Below are 22,438 nucleotides of genomic sequence, written 5' to 3'. Positions count from 1 at the left end.
GCCCATGGCTTTAGCAGTGTCAGTGTCTTTTTTTAGTTTTTCGATTGCCGTGTCCACTTCTGGTCCGAACAGTTGTTTTTCGTTGAATGGCATATTGAGCACTGCCTGCTGTATCTCTGGTTTGAACCCAGACGTTCTTAGCCATGCGTGCCTTCTAATGGTCACAGATGTATTAATTGTTCTTGCAGCTGTGTCTGCTGCGTCCATAGAGGATCGTATCTGGTTATTTGATATGTTCTGTCCTTCCTCAACCACCTGCTTTGTCCTCTTTTGTGGTTCCTTGGGTAGATGCTCGATTAGGTGTTGCATCTCATCCCAATGGGCTCTGTCATAGCGCGCAAGTAGTGCTTGAGAGTTAGCGATGCGCCACTGGTTTGCAGCTTGTACTGCGACTCTTTTCCCAGCTGCATCGAACTTGCGGCTCTCTTTATCTGGGGGTGGTGCATCCCCAGATGTGTGGGAGTTGGCTCTTTTCCGAGCTGCTCCTACTACGACGGAATCTGGTGGCAGCTGTGTGGTGATGAAAACAGGGTCTGTAGGAGGTGCCTTATATTTCTTTTCCACCCTTGGCGTTATTGCCCTACTTTTGACCGGCTCCTTGAAGATTTCCTTTGCGTGCCGAAGCATACCTGGCAGCATAGGCAGGCTTTGGTAGGAGCTGTGGGTGGAGGAGAGGGTGTTGAATGAAAAGTCATCCTCGACTTGTTCTGAGTGGAGGTTTACGTTGTGGAATTGTGCTGCTCTAGCCACCACCTGAGAATATGCTGTGCTGTCTTCTGGTGGTGAGGGCTTTGTTGGATATGCCTCCGGACTGTTGTCCGACACTGGGGCGTCATATAAGTCCCAAGCGTCTTGATCCTGGTCACCTTGGCTCATGGTGGTGTGAGCCGGGGAATGTGACGGAGTTTGTACTGGTGAGACGTTAATTACAGGTGGAGGAGAGGGTGGCGGAGTCACCTTTTTCACCATTTTTGTTTGTGGCGCCTGGTCTGTTTGAAACTCCAGTCTCCTTTTTCTCCTAATAGGGGGAAGGGTGCTTATTTTTCCTGTTCCCTGCTGTATGAAAATACGTTTTTGCGTATGGTCCACTTCGGTGGATTGCAGCTCTTCCTCAAACCTATGCTTTCGCATCTGAGAGGACAGTGATTGCTCCTCTGTATAAGAGCCTGGACCTGGGTCGGTTACGGGTTGTTTCGGCACCGAAACCCTGTCTGTATGTTTTTTCGGCTCCGAGGTGGCTTTTTTCTTTTTTGGAGTCGAAACCTCTCGGCGTCTATCTTCGTCGGTGCCGCTGTCTCGGCGTTGAGCCGTTTCTACACCGCTATCTCGGTGTCGTTGCTTTTCTCCAGCACTTTCTCGATCCCGGGAAGGCTGCGTGCCGGTGTCTCGACCGGAGTCGGACGATCTCGGCACTGTTTGGGCCTTTTTCGGTGCCGATGGTCGGTCACCGAATTTATGGGTGGAGCCATGGCCTGGTGGCAGTGGCGTCCCCTGGGCCTTGTCACTTTTCTTATGTGTTGTTTTCGACGTCTTACTCACGGTTCTTTGAACGTCGAATTCCTCGGAGTCCGATTCGTGGATCGAAAAGGTTTCTTCTTCCTCTCGTTCCTCGAACTCTCGGTGCGCTGTCGGCGTGGACGCCATCTGAAGTCTCCTGGCTCGACGGTCACGGAGTGTCTTTCGGGACCGGAACGCGCGACAGGCCTCGCAAGTCTCCTCACTGTGCTCAGGTGACAGGCACAGGTTACAGACCAAATGTTGGTCTGTATACGGGTATTTGTTGTGGCATTTGGGACAAAAACGGAACGGGGTCCGTTCCATCGGCGTTGTTCGACACGCGGTCGGGCCGACCAGGCCCCGACGGGGGATCGAAAACTACCCCTAAGGGCACCGGAGCGCGTAGATCTTCGATGCGGTGTTGAATCTAACTACGCCGATCCCGAACGCAACAATACCGACGAAAATCTTCCGATATTTACTAACTTTCCGTTCCGAAACTCGGAGCGACAGGAACACGTCCGAACCCGATGGCGGAAAGAAAACAATCGAAGATGGAGTCGACGCCCATGCGCAATGGAGACAGAAGGAGGAGTCACTCGGTCCCGTGACTCGAAAGACTTCTTCGAAGAAAAACAACTTGTAACACTCCGACCCAACACCAGATGGCGAGCTATGCAGAACATGTGTATCTACAGCGACAGATGCCATCGAACCACAGAATTTAAAGGCATCTTTATTTATTGCTCAGACATTACCGGACACCAAAAATCATCTTGTGATCCACAGTTTGGGAAAGACTGCTATAATAGGTTCTGTGCAAAGGCAGAAAGTGCTATCAGACTCCTTCACCCCCTCCAGAAGTGACAACAAAGCGACATATTGGCACCACCACTGCACACGATCAGTTCCTTTTTTTGCGCACCCTTTGATGTTGATCAAGAGCTCTGCTCTCATATTTTCAGTTTATCCACCAATTTAACCAAATGTATTGTTTTGACAGCACAACGGGAAATCTACCACTAAAATTAGGGGTTTTAAGCTGTACCGTAACTGTAAGAAACAAATGTCAATCATGGACCCTCACAAGGCCTGTTCTTCGTCCTCCAGTACCAAACACGATACTAAGGCCTTTAATAAATACCCCATGATGCATATGAAGGCCATCAGCGAGCAGGAAGCCAAGTTCTACGATGTCAACCATAAACAGAGGGGCTGGCCTGTTCATGGTCTCAAGCCGGTTTCATTAGCCATACTTGAGTAAGCCTAAGATCAATATAGCTGGTCCAAACTGAAGTGGCATGGTGTGCAAAATAACAATGGACTAAATGCGGCCCAGAGTAATTATCAGTGGCTGAGATTAATTCAAGCATTTCACCCATCACTTTTTTCTATGGGACAGGTATTCCCAGATGTGGGTTCAGTGCACACACTTAAACCAAGCCATACCTGGCCGATGAGCCCTAACCAGGGTGAAACCAGCCATAGGTTGCTTGTGTTCTGGGTCAGGGAGGGCTTGGCCTGGAAAATCAGGCTAGACTATTCCCACTGGAGCAGAGTCCAGACTGATTCGGATATCGCTGGGTCCAAACTGAGGTGGCATGATGCGCAAAATAACGATGGATGTCAGCCACTGTATAATATATTTTTAATTGACAAGCCGGTGCTTCAGAAATAACCAGTGCTGCCTTTTCAAGAGGGACTATCCCTCGTGTTTCTTACTGGGTTGTATACACCATGTCCTCAAAAGAAGCAGGAGAGGCTAACCCCAGCAGAATTCTGCCAGACGCTTCTTAATTTCTACCTTGATAAGACTTCGGAGTTCTGGATGAGAAATCAACTCTTTGTCAGGTTCACCAGTGTAGGGAAAGGAGATGCAGTTCAAAAACTGACCATTTCAAGCCAGATGTCTTTTAAAATAAGCAGTGCTATGCTCTGAGCCCATGGTTCCAAACCTTTGGTCCAGGGAACCTTGGGGGTGCGCGAACCCTTCTCAGGGGGTCCATGACTGCTTAGAAAAAATTAAACAATATTAAAAGATTAGGTACCCAGCTTTCAGTAATGACTATGGGGGGGGAGGGGTGTCCCCGGAATCCAATAAAGATTCGGGGGTGGGGGCGGAGGGGGTCCCAAGGCTCCAGTAATGATAAAGTGGGGGTCCAGAGAAGTCAAAGGTTGGGAACCACTGCTCTGAGCAAAAATTATCCTTCTGAGGCCCTTCAAGCACGCTTTACCGGGACAAAAGCTACAACTACTGCCCTGGCTAGAGATATTCTGTTACTGGACATCTGCTAAGCTTCTACACAGCCTTTGTACATTTCTTCATCAGGCACCACTCTAGTGATTTTTAGGCCCTCAAGGAGGGAAAGTCAACTATTTAATCCTAGAGGACTTCCTGGTGTAAAGTCCATTTTGCAAACCCAACACCTTTGTGAGGGTACCACCTTCATACTGATTCATAAGGTGAGGAATCTGTAGTTAGAATTATCCATTAAAAGAAAAGGTTATTTCAGTAACATTCTTTCTGTTGGATACTCTAACCACATATTCCCCTCCATCCTACCTGTAGGAAGCTGGCTCTGTATATACTATCTCAAAGTGAGAGAGTGTGCACGGAGTCCAGGGGTTCCCCTTAGACATTGATAGTGGCAATAAAAGATAATACTAATGCTCTATTTGTGGCAGTGCGATCAAGCACTTAGGCTTATCAGAGGGTAGTGTTAAGCATTTGTTGTACATACACAGGCAATACATGAGAACACACACTCAATGACTTAACTCCAGGCCAATAGGTTTTATATAGAAAAATATTTTCTTAATTTATTTTAGAACCACAAGATTCAAATTGCAGGTTTGCAAATGTAAGGTACTTTGCATAGGAATAGATAGGACTTTGAACCAAAACAGTAATGGACACAGTTTGGTATAAAATAGCAATAAGCTATTTTAAAAGTGGACAGTGCAAAATTCAACAGTTCCTCGGGGAGGTAAGTACAAGTTGATTAATACGGTAAGTAAAGCACTTACAAGTTACATTTCCGGGGCATAGGCCGCCCACCGTTGGGGGTTCAAGTCAACCCCAAACACCCAGTACGAGCAACAAAGGGCCGGACAGGTGCAGAGGTCAAAGAGGGGCCCAAATAACATAGGCACCTATGGAGACTAGGGGTGCTCCGGTTCCAGTCTGCTAGAACGTAAGTACCTGCGTCCTCAGGGAGCAGAGAAGGGAGGTTTTGTAGAGCACTGGGTGTGGTCCCAAGCAGGCATACGAAATTCACCCTCAGCGGCACAGGGGCGGCCAGATGCAGTGTGCAAACAAGGCATCGGGTTTTGTATTGAAATCAATAGAGGGACCCGTGGTCACTCTGACAATGCAGGCAGGGCACAGGGGGGATTCTCGGGCCAGCTGCCGACTGGGCAAGGGTGAGGGCCGCCTGTTGGTCACTGCTGCACCAGTGGTTGGTTCTTCACAGGCCTTGGGGCTGCGGGTGCAGTGCTTCTTCCAGGCAGCAGGTTCTTTGTTACTGGGCAGTCGCGGTCAGAGGGGTACTCTGAATTCTCTCTGCAGGCGTCGTTGTGAGGGTGCAGGGAGGTTGGCTCAGGGTGGACACGTCGTTGGAGTCACCTTGGGGTCCTCTCTGGGGTGTTGTTTTCTCTGGACAAGGGCCAGTGGCGTCAGGTGCAGAGTGGTGGGGACTCACGCTTCTAGATTGAGGTGAGAGTCCCTTTAAAGATGGATTCTTCTTGTTGCTTTGGACAGAGCCGCTGTCCATGGGAGTTTCTTGGTCCTTTGGAGTTGCAGGGCAGTCCTCTAAGTCAGAAGAGGTCGCTGGGCCCCCAGGATGCATCGCTGGTGTAGGTTCTTTGAATCAGGAGACAGGCGGGTAGGGCTGGGGCTAAAGCAGTTGTTGTCTTCCTTCTTCTCTGCGGGGTTTTCAGGTCAGCAGTCCTTCTTGATAGGTCGTCAGGAATCTAATTTCCTGGGTTCAGGGTCGCCCCTAAATATTACATTTAGGGGTATGTTAGGGCTAAAGGGCAGTAGTCAATGGCTACTGTCCCGGAGGGTGGCTACATCCTCCTCCCTTTGGGGAGGAGAGTACATCCCTATTGGACTAAATCCTCCAAACCAAGATGGAGGATTTTCTGGGGGGTGTGGGTGGGGGGGGGGGGGGGGTGGGGTTGTTGGGGGTCACTTCAGCTCTGGTCACCGTGGGGGTTGAACCTGGCTGAGGGGGTTTGGGGGGACTCCTCCTTGTTTTTCTCATTATCTCCCCGGGCTTGCCACCAAAAGTGGAAGCTGTGTCCGGGGGGTGTGGGCATCTCTACTAGCTGGAGTGCCCTGGGGCATTGTAACACGAAGCCTGAGCCTTTAAGGCTCACTGCCAGGTGTTACCGTTCCTGCAGGGGGGAGGTGTGAAGCACCTCCTCCTCCAGTGCAGGCTTTCTTTCTGGCCACAGACAGCACAAAGGCTCTCACCCCAGGGGGCCAGAAACTCATCTCTCAGTGGCAGGCTGGCAGAGACCAGTCAGTCCTGCACTAAAGGATTGGGTAAAATACAGGGGGCATTTCTAAGGTGCCCTCTGTGTGCATTTGTTTAATAAATCCAACACTGGCATCAGTGTGGGTTTATTATTCTGAGATGTTTGATACCAAACTTCCCAGTGTTCAGTGTAGCCATTATGGAACTGTGGAGTTCGTTTTTGACAAACTCCCAGACCATATACTTAATATGGCCACACTGTACTTACAATGTCTCAGAATGGACTTAGACACTGGAGGGGCATATTGCTCATGCAGCTATGCCCTCACCTGTGGTATAGTGCACCCTGCCTTAGGGATTTAAGGCCTGCTAGAGGGGTGACTTACCTATGCCACAGGCAGTGTTTTGTGGGCATGGCACCCTGAGGGGGATGCCATGTCGACTTTGCCTTTTTCTCCCCACCAACACACACAATCTGCAATGGCAGTGGGCATATGTTAGGTGAGGGGTCCCTTAGGGTGGCACAACACATGCTGCAGCCCTTAGGGACCTTCCATGGTCACAGGGCCCTTGGTACCACTGGTATCCTTTACAAGGGACTTAACTGTGTGCTAGGGGTGTGCCAATTGTGGAAACAATGGTACAATTTTAGTGAAAGAACACTAGTGGTGGGCACTGGTTTTCAGGATCCAAGCACACTTCTCAGTCAAGTCAGCATCAATATCAGGCAAAAAGTGGGGCGGTAACTGCAACAAGGAGCCATTTTCCTACACTCCCACATTTTTCTGTTTGACGGAGGGGACCTTTGGGCAGATTATAAGGTTCCAACCTAGAGACTGCACACTGGCAATATCCCAATCCATCAGTTACTCCACATCTGGGGGTACAAAGGTTAGGGGTTGTAAGGCGTTGTGTCATTCCTTCTAGAGGTGGATGCAACTGCCATGGAGTGCAATGGGACAACTCACCAGAGCTCTGTGTAGAAAAACATCCAGATCCATTTTGGTCTCTCTGCAGGTGAAGAATCTGCAGTTAGATAAAGCCTCCACCAGAAAGTGTGATACCAAAGATAAGTAACTTCTTTCTCTAGGTGCTCCTGCTTTAAGCCGAAAGCTATTTTGAAGACTACAACATTGTAGGGGCAATCATACAAAAGACTTTCAGAGGCAGCTAGTAACCATTAGCCACTATATCAAATTGTACAGACATTAAAGCTGGTGCGCAGCTTTCAAAGCAAACTACATTATTAACATCCCTATAAACAAGCACAATTTTAATATGATTCAGGTGTGCATTTTACTACTGAACGTGTTGAAATTATGCTGCCAATAAAACATTCTTGAGCATTAAAATATTCTCATATGTTACCTTCACTGTTGGATGAGGTATTTGTTGAAAACTTATCCCGCCACCCCTTTATCTTTGTGAAGTCCGTGGTTTTTCCAGTCCTAGAAATAAATGATTGTCCAGGATCTAAGAGCAGAAGAAATATCAAGTTATTCACTTAAACGTAAGAAGTTTCAATCACCAGCACGTAATCATCATCTGATTGAAGTAACAAATCTATCGAGACAATACAAGAAAATGGGGTTCTAGAAGTTACAAGTGGGAAAGAAGCAAAAAAGACATATGTGTAGAAAGAATCTGTGTAGTGAAACATTCAAAGGAAGAATTAATATTAGGAATGAGGTATTCCTCCCCTCAAAAATCAGCTCCTCAAATGGTCCTCCCAGGAACAAACCCTAACACCAAGAAGGACCAACAAACCCTAAGGGTACACTGAGAGAAAGGACATAAAAGAGAAATATGAGAATATCATGACAGCAGTTATTTTGATCTGTTATAGTCTAGCATAAGAGGCAAAGAAAGGCACATACTTTCTCAAAATTGGGTGTAGAAAGGATGAAAGAAAAGTTATCTGCATGAAATATAAATCAACTATTTACCTGAAATAATAGTTTAGCAGCCAGGAATCTGTAATAAATTCACAGGTTGCGAGTTATTCTGCCATCTGTTGACTAGGTTTGTGTCAAGTGGCACAATAATAAAGGGGAAAACATAATTTGTACTGTAGGAAGTTGGCTCTGTATATACTATTTCAAAGTAAGAAATAGTGTGCACAGAGTCCAAGGGTTCCCCTTGGAGGTAAGACAGTGGCAAAAAGAGATAATTCTAATGCGCTATTTTGTGGTAGTGTGGTCGAGCAGTAGGCTTATCGGAGGGTAGTGTTCAGCATTTGTTGTACACACACAGGCAATAAATGAGGAACACACACTCAAAGATTTACTCCAGGCTAATAGGTTTTTATATAGAAAAATATATTTTCCTAGTTTATTTTAAGAGCCACAGGTTCAAAATTTACAAGTAATACTTTAAATGAAAGGTATTTCACTCAGGTATTCTAGGAACTTTGAATAATCACAATAGCATGTGCAGTTGTGACAAAAATGGCAATAAGCTATTTTAAAAGTGGACCCAGTACAAAAATCAACAGTTCCTGGGGGAGGTAACTAATTGTTGAGTTCACAGGTAAGTAAAACACTTACAGGGTTCAAAGTTGGGTCCAAGGTAGCCCACGGTTGGGGGTTAAAGGCAACCCCAAAGTTACCACACCAGCAGCTCAGGGCAGGTGAGGTGCAGAGGTCAAAGTGGTGCCCAAAACACATAGGCTTCAATGGAAATAGGGGTGCCCCGTTTCCAGTCTGCCAGCAGGTAAGTACCCGCGTCCTCGGAGGGCAGACCAGGGGGGTTTTGTAGGGCACCGGGGGGGGCACAACCAGGCACAGAAAGTACACCCTCAGCGGCACAGGGCGTCCGGGTGCAGAGTGCAAACAGGCGTCAGGTTTCAGATAGGAATCAATGGAGAGACCTGGGGGTCTCTTCAACGATGCAGGCAGGCACAGGGGGGGCTCCTCGGGGTAGCCACCACCTAGGCTAGGCAGAGGGTCGCCTGGGGGTCGCTCCTGCACTGGAGTTCGGTTCCTTCAGGTCCTGGGGGCTGAAGGTGCAGTGCTGGTTCCAGGCCTTGTTACAGGAATGCGCGTTCAGGGGGAGCTCAGGGGGGGGGTCAACTCTGGCTACTCACGAGCTCGCAGTCGCCGGGGAGTCCTCCCTGCAGTGTTAGTTTTCCACAGGTCGAGCCGGGGGCGTCGGGTGCAGACTGGAAAGTCTCACGCTTCAGGCAGGAAATGTGTGGTCTTTAAAGTTGCTTCTTTGTTGCAGAAAGTTGCAGCTTCTTGAACAGGGCTGCTGTTCTCAGGAGCTTCTTGGTCCTTTAGATGCAGGGTAGTCCTCTGAGGCTTCAGAGGTCGCTGGACCCTGATGGATGCGTCACTGTTGCAGTTTTCTTCAAAGTAGGGAGATAGGCCGGGGGGCTGGGGCCAAATCAGTTGTCGTCTCCGTCTTCACTGCAGGGCTTAAGGTCAGCAGTCCTTCTTCGTCTTTATATAGCTTCCTCGGTTCTGGGAGCCCCTAAATACTGAATTTAGGGGTGTGTTTAGGTCTGGGAGGGCAGTAGCCAATGGCTACTGTTCTTGAGGGTTGCAACACCCTCTTTGTGCCTCCTCCCTGTGGGGAGGGGGAAACATCCCTAATCCTATTGGGGGAATCCTCCTTCTACAAGATGGAGGATTTCTAAAAATAAGAGTCACCTCAGCCCAGGACACCCTAGGGGCTGTCCTGACTGGCTAGTGACGACTCCTTGTTTTTCTCATTATCTCCTCCAGCCTTGCCGCCAAGAGAGGGGGCAGAGGCCAGAGGGACGGGCATCTCCACTAGCTGGGATGCCCTGTGGCGCTGTAACAAAGGGGGTGAGCCGCCAGGTGTTACAGTTCCTACAGGGGGAGGTGAGAAGCACCTCCACCCAGTACAGGCTTTGTTCCTGGCCACAGAGTGACACAGGCACTCTTCCCCATGTGGCCAGCAACATGTCTGGTGTGTGGCAGGCTGGCAAAAACTAGTCAGCCCACACTGGAAGTCGGGTATGTTTTCAGGGGGCATCTCTAAGATGCCCTCTAGGTGTATTTTACAATAAAGTGCACACTGGCATCAGTGTGCATTTATTGTGCTGAGAAGTTTGATACCAAACTTCCCAGTTTTCAGTGTAGCCATTATGGTGCTGTGGAGTTCGTGTTTGACAGACTCCCAGACCATATACTCTCATGGCTACCCTGCACTTACAATGTCTAAGGTTTTGCTTATGAAATCAAAAAGAAATACACAGTTCCAAAAAGGTGTTTCTTTCAAAATTATTGTTCTATATTCAGATTGCTGGAAAACCAATTGGTTTGAAGCAAGAGCCCTCACTCACTTTCCAGTGACATGCTTCATCATAGGGCTATGCTCTTCGTCAGGCCGGCACTGCAATGCCTGACGGGCCCCACGAGGGGGCTCTTTGCCAGAGATCTTTTGCAAATAATAAACAACCGGTCAAGAAAACACTAATCTAGGATTGGTATAGAGGTAGTTTAAAAATGACTAGAGGTAAAATGCAATTTATTGGGATATTAAACCTCGGACATGATTAAAAACAGTATAGGGGGAGATAATAAAACGAAGTCTAAACTCCCAAGCAGAACAGAAATTATAAATAATAATCACTAAGGGGGTTATTACAACTTTGGAGGAGGTGTTAATCCGTCCCAAAAGTGACAGTAAAGTGACGGATATGCCACCAGCCGTATTACGAGTTCCATAGGATATAATGGACTCGTAATACGGCGGGTGGTATATCCGTCACTTTACCGTCACTTTTGGGACGGATTAACACCTCCTCGAAAGTCGTAATAACCCCCTAAGTCTCTCAATTGGGAGTATAGTGTAAGTAGACACAGGATCCCCTGCGTTACTTCGAATGATAGGTCAACATGTTTCTCGCTAGTCAGTCAAAAATGATCTAGTGGGATTCATCAGGACCATGACACGTACCTAATCCTTAAACAATTAGAGATCCATAATAGGGAATATCTGATTGACAGGAACCCTCCATATACTAAAGGATGGGCTCCATCGGGGAAAACATCAAGCTTAAGTGATCCACTTTTTCTACAATTTTGAAAGAGACACCTTTTTGGAACTATGTATATCTTTTTGATTTGATTACTATTGGGAGTCATATACACAGTAACAGGAGTTTGTTCTCCAAACCTCCCGCACGTGCCCCTCCTTTCTGTTGTTGTTTGATGAGGTTTTGCTTAGACACTGTAGGGGCATAGTGCTCATGCACATATGCCCTCACCTGTGGTATAGTGCACCTTGCCTTAGGGCTGTAAGGCCTGCTAGAGGGGTGACTTACCTATGCCACAGGCAGTGTGAGATTGGCATGGCACTCTGAGGGGAGTGTCATGTCGACTTAGTCATTTTCTCCCCAATAGCACACACAAGCTGGCAAGCAGTGTGTCTGTGCTGAGTGAGGGGTCCCCAGGGTGGCATAAGACATGCTGCAGCCCTTAGAGACCTTCCCTGGCATCATGGCCCTTGGTACCAGTTACAAGGGACTTACCTGAGTGCCAGGGTTGTGCCAATTGTGGAGACAAAGGTACAGTTTAGGGAAAGAACACTGGTGCTGGGGCATGGTTAGCAGGGTCCCAGCAAACTTTCAAATCATAACTTAGCATCAGCAAAGGCAAAAAGTCAGGGGGTAACCATGCCAAGGAGGCATTTCCTTACATGTACGATATGACCTCATGGCCTGGAAGTCAGCTTTAGGGTCTGATCCTTTCTTGGCACCGGCGACCCAGAGCTAACTTCTGGGACTCCTCATTGATAAGCCTTTGAGATAATGACTGACATCACATGTATATTAGAAGGCCCTAGAAGAGATTGTCTGGGCCTTCAAGTACCTTCTAAGAACTCAACAGGTGGGCAGAGCAACGAAAGAGGCCAAGGGCAGCTCCTTCGTCACTACACCCACTGAACTGATGCACTTTTTCTGAAGGTGGGGAGGGAGGTAGGTGGGAGAGACGGTGGAAGGAGCAGCCCATTCCCTCCCACTACCACAAACATAACAAATAAGACAGGTGGTAGGAATTAGAACGGGGGTGGGGGGCTATGATGGATCCTTGTCCCGTCTTTGAAAATGTCCACTTCCTGATTCAATTTTACTCAGATCCTTCATCATACAATGCCTCTATGTCCAAGAGCAGCATAGCAAGTTGATGGAGATATATGTCCTTGTGCCAGATATTGGTTAGGGTTTTTTTTTTAGCCAAAAACAATCTAAGCAATGTCTCACTTTATAATGCATGTAGAGTGTTCAAAAGGCACAATTCCCATATCCAACATGGTTTATGATGGTTTCTTTTCCATTGAGTGCTAACCATGCAATCACTGTAAAGAGCACAAATTGGGAGTGATTGAAACCTATTTATTCTTTTTAATGTTGCAAAATCTGCGTTTAGGGATAGGATGTCACTTGAACCACTCAAATATCTGGATCACTCATAAAACGAGGTTAATTCTGAAGAAGTGGTTTGATAAAGTTTTTCAGACACTGACAACAGGAAGACAAAATTGAAAGAAACAAATGTCATGCTGTACTGCATTTGTACATCTCTCTCAATTACAACCATAACTCTTAAGTGTGGGTGTGCCTATCATGTTGGACAAGAAATGGCTGATTTTTGGAGCATGGATAACTGCGGTACTTGGGCCGGAGAGCTTTGGCTTGTATTGATGCCACTAATTTTTATATCCAGCATGATCTGCTAACATCAAACTTTGGTCAAATTTTTATTCAAGAAAACAGTACTCCCTCACATTTCTGTGATGAAAGGTATAGATTTTGCTATGAACAGTAAATGTCCCACCCCCATAGTGCTCTCAGACATCTACTGACATTCAGGATTTCATATGCGTTGGTGGCCCTAATGTGAGGGACAGGAATTAAATTACATCATTTTGACAGAAAAATGTCAAAATGACCAAATACCTTTTTCACCAAAATTGTGTGTTAGTACAGAAAAGGTAAATGTTTACTTAAAATAACACATATTTAGGTGTCTAGATCCCTTCTCAAACTCAGTGGGTGTCTCTACAGTCAGGGGGACCAGGGGAATACAATGTAAGTTAAGCCTCTGAAGCAGTATGTTACTAACTGGATTTACCATGTATTGGGAAAAAAAATGTTATGGAAGTGGGCATCCACGCTCAATTGTGCTCCTGTGAGGAGTGCCTTCACGATGCTAAATTGTAGCTTTTTATTTCTTTTTATGCAGCAAGTGCTCTGCTAAGGTGCCTGGCTCCACTGATTTCTGGGATACATCTTGGAAGGGGCTGCCCATTGTTTTAATACTTGTATGTGTTACCATTCCCCCTTTTATTTAGTTGTATTGTATTTGGTTCCAGGTAAGCCTTCCAGCAGGGAGGGGAGTTGCTGGACTCCAGTTTGTTTTCAGTTGCAATCCAGGATAGAGTTGCCCAAAGTGGAGGAGGGATCGCAGTGATTTTTCTGACGGGGTTACATTGTATTTTTTCCTGAGCTAACGATTGACAGCTGCAAAGCATCTTTCTTTTTCCTGGCATTTACAAGAAAACTTTACACTGTCAAGGGCATTGAACTATCGCTCTCCATGTGCATAGCCTACTCCTCTAACCTCTTTATCGGATACTATCATCTCCTCTACTACTACATCACTAACTTTACACTAGTAGGTCATTTTGCCCAGCATTAAAAACTTAGTTAGGGGTCCCAGAGAGCCTGCAACTTATTCAACAAGTACAAGATCCCATACATAGGTCTGGACACACTCTTGATCCAGTATTTTCTAATCTTATCTTTAATCCACTTTCCTTTAGTTGGTCTGACCATTTTGCTATTCCCACCTCGATAAAGTTCAGAAGTGTTGGCGGCTCTGACCCTATATCAGTTTGGTCGATAAGAGTCTGGGGGCTAAACTTACCACTGCAAGCTTTTGCCAAGCGCTTGAAAATAGCATCCCCATCCTAGATAGCAATGTGTTTAAGGCCAATAAAAAGAATGGACAAGTGGATCAGAGGGGCCACAGACCAGATTGCCTGCCTTACGAAGTAGGTTTCTCGTAGGCAAAGGCCCTCAGCCTGCAAGCTTAATAAAGATCCATCTGCAATGAACCAGAAATGCAAACACCTTGAACATCTTTGACGTAAATCTTATGAACCACTTCACAAAGTAGACTAGCAGCCTTAAAAAACTACCAGCATTTTATTAAGCAATTACGTACAGATTTTTTATGCAACCAAAATACATCCAGCCACCTATACCTCTAGAGAGATCTTCTCTATAGTTAACTGATTAGCCTTACTCTCATCAGTTTCTTCCACCATCTCGCCCTCGGTTGAAAGATGCATTGATTTTGCTTCCTTTTTATCTTCGAAAGTAGACAAACATTTATGTCTCACTTCCTGCCAAAGCAAGACTCTCCACGTTTGAGTGTTTGGTTCAATTCTGCAGATGACACTTCTAGGCTCCTGAAATTCGATGACAAAGAAATGGTTTATACGACTTTGCTATGTTCGTCTATGAAATCTGGCCCTCCCTTAGATCCAGTATCTCCTATTTTACAGCTGGTTCTAGAGTGGCCTATCCTGTTCTGAGCAACCTTTGGAATCGCTCTTTAGCCTCCGGCTGTGTTCCCTAGAGTAGAAAACATGCAACGGTAATTCCATTATTAAAGAAACCTCTGCTTGATCCTTAAAGAGCGGAGAGTTGTCGACCAATTTCTCTTTTACCTTTCTTCTCCAAGATCCCTAAGAAACATGTGAAAAAAACTTTCCTTTTTTTTATTTTATTTTTTAGAAACCAGTGATCTGCTTCACAGTACTCAGTTGAGCTTTCGTCCATCCTATAGTACCGCATGTGCTTTGTTGCTAGTTACTGAAACAGTGCGCTGCAAGTTGTATTTGTGTGATTCAGTGCAGTTATAATGGTAGATCTCAGTGCTGTTTTTGACATGGCACCTCATATTACTCTGTTAAAAAGAATGCGGAAAGGTGGTACTGGAAATGAGGCTATGCTCTGATTCGCCTCTTTACTGCAAGGTCGAACCCTCCAGGTTTCTCAAAACCCATTTCACTCAAAATCCCTTGCATCGTGTCAAGGAGTGCCTCAGGGATCTTCCCTGAACCCAACTCTCTAACATCTACGTCCGCCCTTTGGCTGATGTTATTGAACATTTTGACTTTACCCTCATTTTGTATGCAGACGATACACAGTCGATCATCACTCTTTCTCAAAATAGTAACACCACTTCCCATTTGTGTTTGTGCCTTTTGGAAGTAGCAACTTGGAAGGACAACAACTACCTAAAGTTAAATGTTGAGACGACTGAGGTGATGACCCTGAGTAATCAGCCTGACATCTGGTGCACTGTATGGTGGCCTGCCAGTCTGCGTCCTCTACCATTACCAAAGCAAAAAGTAAAAAATCTTGGTATCTGGCTAGATCACAAGTTTCCATTTGACAATCAAGTAAACTCTCTAGCCAGAAAAAGGTTTGAGATATTTTTAATCATGTCAGCCAAGATAACAGTTTTTCATGTTTTGGTCGACCTCCAGGTTAGACTACTGCACTGCCCTTTACCATGTCCTTTTTCAATCGCAACTCATCAGACCTCAACACATTCAAAATTCTGCTGCACGTCTGTTGCTGAAACTTCCCAGATCTGCTCATACAGGAACTGGCCTGAATAAACTGCACTGGCTCCCTAATAAGCAGAGAATTGCCTTTGAAGCTCTTTGTTATTGCTATAACGCTTTATCAAATGTTGGTCCGCAGCACCTTCAATCTCTGATCAAATCCAATGGTCCAGCTAGAAATTAACAATCATCTGCTGCCAGGTTAGATGTGGTTCCTAAATTTAAAAAAGTCAGACTTGGAGGTGGCTCCTTTAGATATCTGGATTCTAACTTCTGGAACTCCCTGCCTCTAAAAAATGGACACGCCCCCAATCAAACCTTCCTTATGAAAACAGGAAAAAAATAGTTTTTTCACATCATGCTATTAATTTTACCACTTGCACCGTTTTCACTGGAGTGGAGTCTTAGCAATGGGACACTTCGATGAAGAAGCCTTGGGCCAGATGTACGAAAATGCAATTTTGCATTTCTTAAAAAGCGACTGCATAGAAATCGCTACTTGAGAAATGCTTTGTACCATGGTACCGATTTCCTAATAGTGATTCCTACAAAAATTGCATTTGAGTCAATAAGCCAGTTTTGCATTTCTAAAATAGCGATTTCTTTCTAAGAAATCGCTATTTAGGAAATGGAAAACCAGGGATTGAGCTTGTCAATTCTGAGCTTCTCACATATCCACAATCTGGACAAGCTATAGGGCTGTAATAAGGGACACAGTACTACCCTAAGTCGCCTTTTGGAACATAAACTTCTGTGTGAGGCACTATTAAAAAAAAGAAACACTCCTCTGATTCATAGAATGCTGATTAATAAAGTCCATGCTAGACCACGTAAGATCAAGAAGGGCTGCAAATTTGAAAGCAAGGGAGGATTCTGAATGGAAGCATTAAGGTCTTGGTTTAGATTAGTACAGATCAAAATATGATACTAGTTACACTAAACTCTAACAGGACGGTTCTAATTTGTCAGGGCTGACAGAGGGTTATGTGTGAAGGAAAGTGGACATGTTGTGGACAATTGGCAAATAATTTAAACATACCTCAAAATACACCCATTCTGGGATGAGATTGGCCACAATTACAGAGCAAGCACTGGACTATAGGGAGTGTATCATGTTAAGCATATGTGATTGGAGATTTATGGTGGTGCGCTGTAATACGGCCAGAAGAAGTGGGAGGGCTGAGAATCCGAGCACTGATGAATGAAGTTCTCGTGGGGGCACAGGCTGTCCCAAAAAGTTTGAAACGGTGTAGGAACTTCTTCTCTGTCTTTTATCTAAGCTTTGCTTTTATAACCTGGCTAGACATCATTTGACACCGCTTTCTGATAATGCTGTTATCAACAGGAACCATTATAAGTGCTATACGCTAACTAATAAATACTGGGCTATCAATGGGCTGGCGATGATAATACTCTGCTTGATGTTTTTTAACTGCCATTGTTTCATGTTGAAAAATTGCATTTCCAGACCTCTGACAGTCAGGGCAACATTACCCTGGCTATAGTTTCAGGATAAATGTTTGTCTCTATGAAAAATTCAAAAAAATGTTTAGCAAACTGTTTAAAAAGTGAAAGTATCTTCACATTTTCATTGTATCTTCAGAAAGCTATGAGATATTGATGTGGGGTTCACACCAATACACAGACCTGAATGTTTCAGATAAAAACATAGTATGTAGCGGTGCACAAAGAGACCAAAAACTTGCATGCACTTAAATAACCAAATGGCATTTAAAAACAAAAATACGTGGCACAGAGGAGTGCAAACATTCAAACAGTGAAAGGCTTAAAAGACATATCAGTGAATGATGTCAAAATCCAAGACCACGCCATCAACCAAAGCAGCATTCTAGAATGGTTACTGTTTGTGACTGCTAGTGATACAGGGCTTTGCAAACAGAATATGTTTTTTCTTTTTAATGGTCAAACAGTATCTGACTAATGTTCACAAAAATTCAAAAGATAACCTAAGAATGCTTATATAATAAACACTCTAAACATTGAGAGTAAACACATTGAGATTAGCATGACACATTCCAAATCACCTGGAAATATGACTGAGTACCAATCTGGCCCTCTTTCTCCATAAGAGTATAAAGGAGGACCTTAGATGCTCGCACCACTTATGTGTGTCATGGTTGGGACGTTTTAAATACAACTTATGTCCTAAGAACTCTATTTTTAACAAAATAAATGCTGAGGAAGCAGCATGAATTAAAACTCACCTGGTACACTGTCATCCTCTAGGCCAGAAGTGCTGAAGTAGGGAAGAGGCAGCTGCACACCCAAATACCGTAAGTCAATGCTCATGGTTGGGTCTACGACACCCAATTTTAACCCCACTAAAAAAGAGAAAAGAAAACTGTAAATAGAATCAATATGTTTAAATGAAGAAACAATATCCTAGGTCAGGGTTATGTGAGCTGAGCAGCCTGAGCAGCTCTCCAGTATGCAAACCATAATAACAAATTAGAACCTTTTTCTTGGCCAAATAATAACAATATACCAACACTGAAAAGCATGTTCTTTAGATGTAAAGGTGTGTATTTTCAGGAAATCTAAATCAGTGTCTGAGGAAAAATGATTGAACTTCAGTTGAATTTCCAATACAAACATTCCATACTGAGTTGGGTAAGGACAAACAAATATTTCAGTGTCAATATACCATTCACCACGTAAATATGTATTACAAATTCACAGTATATATAAAGTTAATATTTGAGCGATAAATAATGGGGCGTTGGGGAGTCTTGTTACATTGGTACCAGGCTAGGACTTATGTAGAGGCATGACACATTTTACATTACTACTGGTAACCCTGTCTGGTGCGTTCAGGTGATCATTGCTGACAGCCTTGAATGGTGTCACCACCAATGTAATCTTGCCTGTGATCACAATTATACCTCTAATACTATTACTTAACTTAGAAGATTTTTACTGAACATAAGTAATACAGAAAAGGTTGGAGATCCATGCTCTAGGTACTTACTCAAACTTTTACACAGTTATACCAGACACTTTCCTGACTTCCTCTGTTGTTAAAGAGGCAACCATTAGAGGACATTATTATTGTGCCATTTCTCCAGAGACCTGTTCAAAGTCAGAATTAAGACAAAATGAAGTCTATCACAGACCACTAAGCTCAGATGCCGACTACCGGGAATCTCTTCATTTTTGCTTAAATCAAGACAAAATCTTGAAGAGGATAAGGGGCCTTGAAATTCTATTACAATTCAGCGGAATTCCACCAAGGAACAAAGTGGGCACTGCAATGTGCATTGCATACTCATCACTGCCCTTATACACGTAAGGGCACCAAGGGGTATGCAGTGCACTCAGCTGGTAGTTGTAGAGCACGTGTTGTCACCCCTACGGGTCTCTGGGTGCTTAGGTGCCAAGACTCAGTCAAAAAGCCAGGTCTTGAGCTTTTCCAGAACTCTGCCAGAGAGGGTGTTGTTCAAAAGTGGAGGGTTAGGGAGCTCCAGTTCTTGGCAGCGATAAAGGAGAATGAGTGGCCTCCGCTACTGCTGCGATAGATGCGAGGGGCATGTGCGAGGCGAATGAGGCAGAGGGCAGGTGGAAGTTCAATCATTGGTTGATGTAAGATGGTCCTTGATTGTGTAGTGCTTTATAGGTGTGTGTGTGAGGATCTTGAACTGACATCTCTACTGGATGGAGAATAAGTGGAGGTCTCAGGTTGGGGGTGATGCAAGTCTGTTTGGGGAGGTCCAGGATGAGTCTGGCTGCGGTGTTCACTATGGTCTGGAGTCTCTTGAGGAGTTTGGGAGGAGTCCGGTGTAGAGAGCGTTGCAGTAGTCTAGGCGGCTAAAGACAAGGGCCTGTGTGATATTCTTTCTGGTGTTTATGGGGATCCAATTAAATATTCTGTGGAGCACGCAGAGGGTGTGTAAGCACTGCTTTGATTTGGTGTTTCAATGTCAGCTGGCTGTCCAGGATGATGCTGAGGTTGCGAGTGTGGTCTGTTGGTGTGGCAGATGGTCCGAGTTCTGCTGGCCACCAGCTGTGGTCCAATATGCAGGGGTACTTACCGAAGACAAATGCTTCTGTTTGTCGGATTTAGGCTTGAGGCAGCTGTCCCTCCTCCATTTGGTTACATCTGTCATGGTGCTGCAGAAGTTGGTTTTAGCGCTGTTTGGGTCCTTAGTGAAAGAGAAGATGAGTTGAGTGTCGTCAGCGTAGGAGATTATGTTGAGGCCGTGGGATCTGATGACGTTTGCGAGGAGGGTCATGTAAATGTTGAACAGGGTGGGGCTGAGGGAGGATTCTTGGTGTACACCAAAGGTCATCTCCTTGGGTGAAGAGGAGATGGAAGGCACTCGGATGGTCTGTGTGCACCCTGAGGGGAAAAAAAGAGGTGATCTGTTTGAGGAGAATTTGCTGTATGCCAAGTGTGTGGAGCCTATAGCTGAGGGTGTGGTGAGAGACTGTGTCAAATGCAGCTGAGAGGTCGAGGAGGATCAGGGCCAAGCTTTCTCCGCAGTCGAGGAGAGATCGAATGTCATCTGTGGCAGTGATTAGCACGTTCTTGAGGCAGTGGTTCTCACGGAATCTAGATTGTGATGTGTCGAGAAGTTGGGTGATTTCCCGTTCCTGTGCAGTGCATAAGCCACGGTGCCTTACATAAATAGGTAAGGGAACTGGGGGCAATTCACTCCAGTGTGTACTTCTCTATGTCCTTACCTGCTTATGTAAGGGCACCCAGGGGTATACACTGCACTGCAGTGGTAGGGCTGGAAGAGCAAGCAGTCTCTCTAAGTCTAAAAATCACTTCAGATTAAAGTTTAAACTGCAGTGGTTTTTAAACATAGAGGGACTGTTCTCTCTTCCAGCCCTATTAAAATCAAATGGTGCTGATTAAATTTCAGTGGCAGAATTAGTTAATAATTCTGTGTTACATGAGTAATGAGGAGTTCCGAAATTACTCGAATCCCGCCGGTGGTATTAAAAATTCAGCCCACTACTAAAGAGAACGTCCCTGTGGATAGCTTCTAGGTCGGAAACCATGGAAAGCTGCTGATGCTTGGCCAGATTTATCCATGGAGCTGAAAAAGAAGAGGGGATTTAGAGATGGGATTTCAAGTAAAAGCAAATATTTGGCAATCAGAGTTAACGTAGATTTTATCAATAAAGGGTCCCCCCTTATCAAGCAAGGTGCTAGATGCATTACATTATAAAGATTACTCATCCTTTCTCTTTGAGTAGTAGCTATCCGTTCCTTTTACGAATACATTTAGTGGGTGTGTTCCCTTTACTATGATTCATTTACACAAACTTACATTTAAATTGCATTTTTTATCATCCTAATCATTTAGCGTTGGCTCTCACTATACTAATGAGGCTGTTGGATTTGGGCGGCAGCATCCCCTGAATTGTGGGGAAATGTGTCCAATCCCACACCATGGGACAACTGTCGGCCTAATCCGTTTCGGGCCAGCTACCAGCACCTCCTCTCCGCCCAAACGCAGGCATTATTTGTGGAAACCAGGCCCATGACAATGACTTCTCAGGGAAATTGTTGTGGATCAGATCTCATCCTTTTCTCACAGTTACATTAGTCTCACACATGCGAAGACAGAGGCAGGAAACGGTTCAATAAGATTTATTGAATCAGCTGCATCCTAGATAGAATGGCATGAAATGCAATAATTAGAATGATGAAACATACTAGAAGCAAAATGGTGTCAAGGAAAGTGAAACACAGGAAAAGTCCCATCACACTGTCACTATGCACGATATATGTGATTCCTACCTAACCTATGTTAGAGCACAGCAGGATAAGCCCTAATCCGCCCTTCAGGATTACCCCCTGGGAAGACATCATCCTACAGGCCTGAATATGACAGTGGTGAAGGTGCCTGTTATCTATAGAGACACCATCCCCATGTAGGCCAGGTAACCGGTGATCTCAGCAAGCAGCTGTAACAAAGTCAGACAGCATGTAGTCATGGTCATCTGGCTGGAACCTCACTCTAACCTGCATGGGGCAGGGAAGTGTTTTTATAATAAAACATCTGATGTTCTGAGAAAATGTTCCTACATGAAGATCCGTATGTTTCTGTGAAAGTTAGAGATGCAGTGTATCACTTGTGCCGACAATCCTAACTCGTTGCAGCCTTGAGGAAAGCACAAAGTGAAAAGAATGTTGTGCTAAGAAATGTAATGCTTTCCTAGGCAAAAGAACAACTAGATAAAGAAAATAAACCACCACCATGAATGTGGCCGATCCTGAAATAATAAAATGAAGCAAAATAAAATGTCACTGAGCTAAAGGGCACAAGCAGCAGGCCTCGGTGCTAAAATAACGTGCCCAGAGACATCTCTAAAATAGCTCTACAACACCCTCCCCTTGTCGGTTCAGAAGTGGTAAAGCAACCTAGTTCCTAATTAAAAAGCAACTAAAATGCAATGCTGTAGGAAGTTGGCTCTGTATGTGCTATTTCAAAGTAAGGAATAGCATGCACAGAGTCCAAGGGTTCCCCTTAGAGGTAAAATAGTGGTAAAAATAGATAATACTAATGCTCTATTTTGTGGTAGTGTGGTCGAGCAGTAGGCTTATCCAAGGAGTAGTGTTAAGCATTTGTTGTACATACACAAGACAATAAATGAGGTACACACACTCAGAGACAAATCCAGCCAATAGGTTTTTATATAGAAAAATATCTTTTCTTAGTTTATTTTAAGAACCACAGGTTCAAATTCTACATGTAATATCTCATTCGAAAGGTATTGCAGGTAAGTACTTTAGGAACTTCAAATCATCAAAATTGCATGTATACTTTTCAAGTTATTGACAAATAGCTGTTTTAAAAGTGGACACTTAGTGCAAT

The 22,438-nt window shown here is 44.9% G+C and overlaps 1 protein-coding gene across 4 annotated transcripts in view; it reads right to left on the bottom strand.

Annotated features, from left to right (window-relative positions):
- The window catches only part of MGA (MAX dimerization protein MGA), a 782,199-nt gene that overhangs the window by 534,375 nt on the left and 225,386 nt on the right, over window positions 1–22,438 (bottom strand). For all 4 annotated transcript variants that reach the window (XM_069208766.1, XM_069208765.1, XM_069208763.1 and 1 more), the window contains exons 6-7: window positions 17,816–17,932; window positions 7,347–7,451 (exon numbers count right to left, since the gene is read on the bottom strand). In XM_069208766.1, the coding sequence (XP_069064867.1) occupies window positions 7,347–7,451; window positions 17,816–17,932 (222 nt within the window). The remainder of the gene's footprint in view (window positions 1–7,346; window positions 7,452–17,815; window positions 17,933–22,438) is intronic.

Source organism: Pleurodeles waltl, chromosome 9 (genome assembly GCF_031143425.1).
Source record: "Pleurodeles waltl isolate 20211129_DDA chromosome 9, aPleWal1.hap1.20221129, whole genome shotgun sequence".
Classification (NCBI taxonomy): Eukaryota; Metazoa; Chordata; class Amphibia; order Caudata; family Salamandridae; genus Pleurodeles; species Pleurodeles waltl.
Note: the sequence above shows the minus strand (reverse complement) of the source record. Positions and strands in the feature narration are given on the sequence as shown.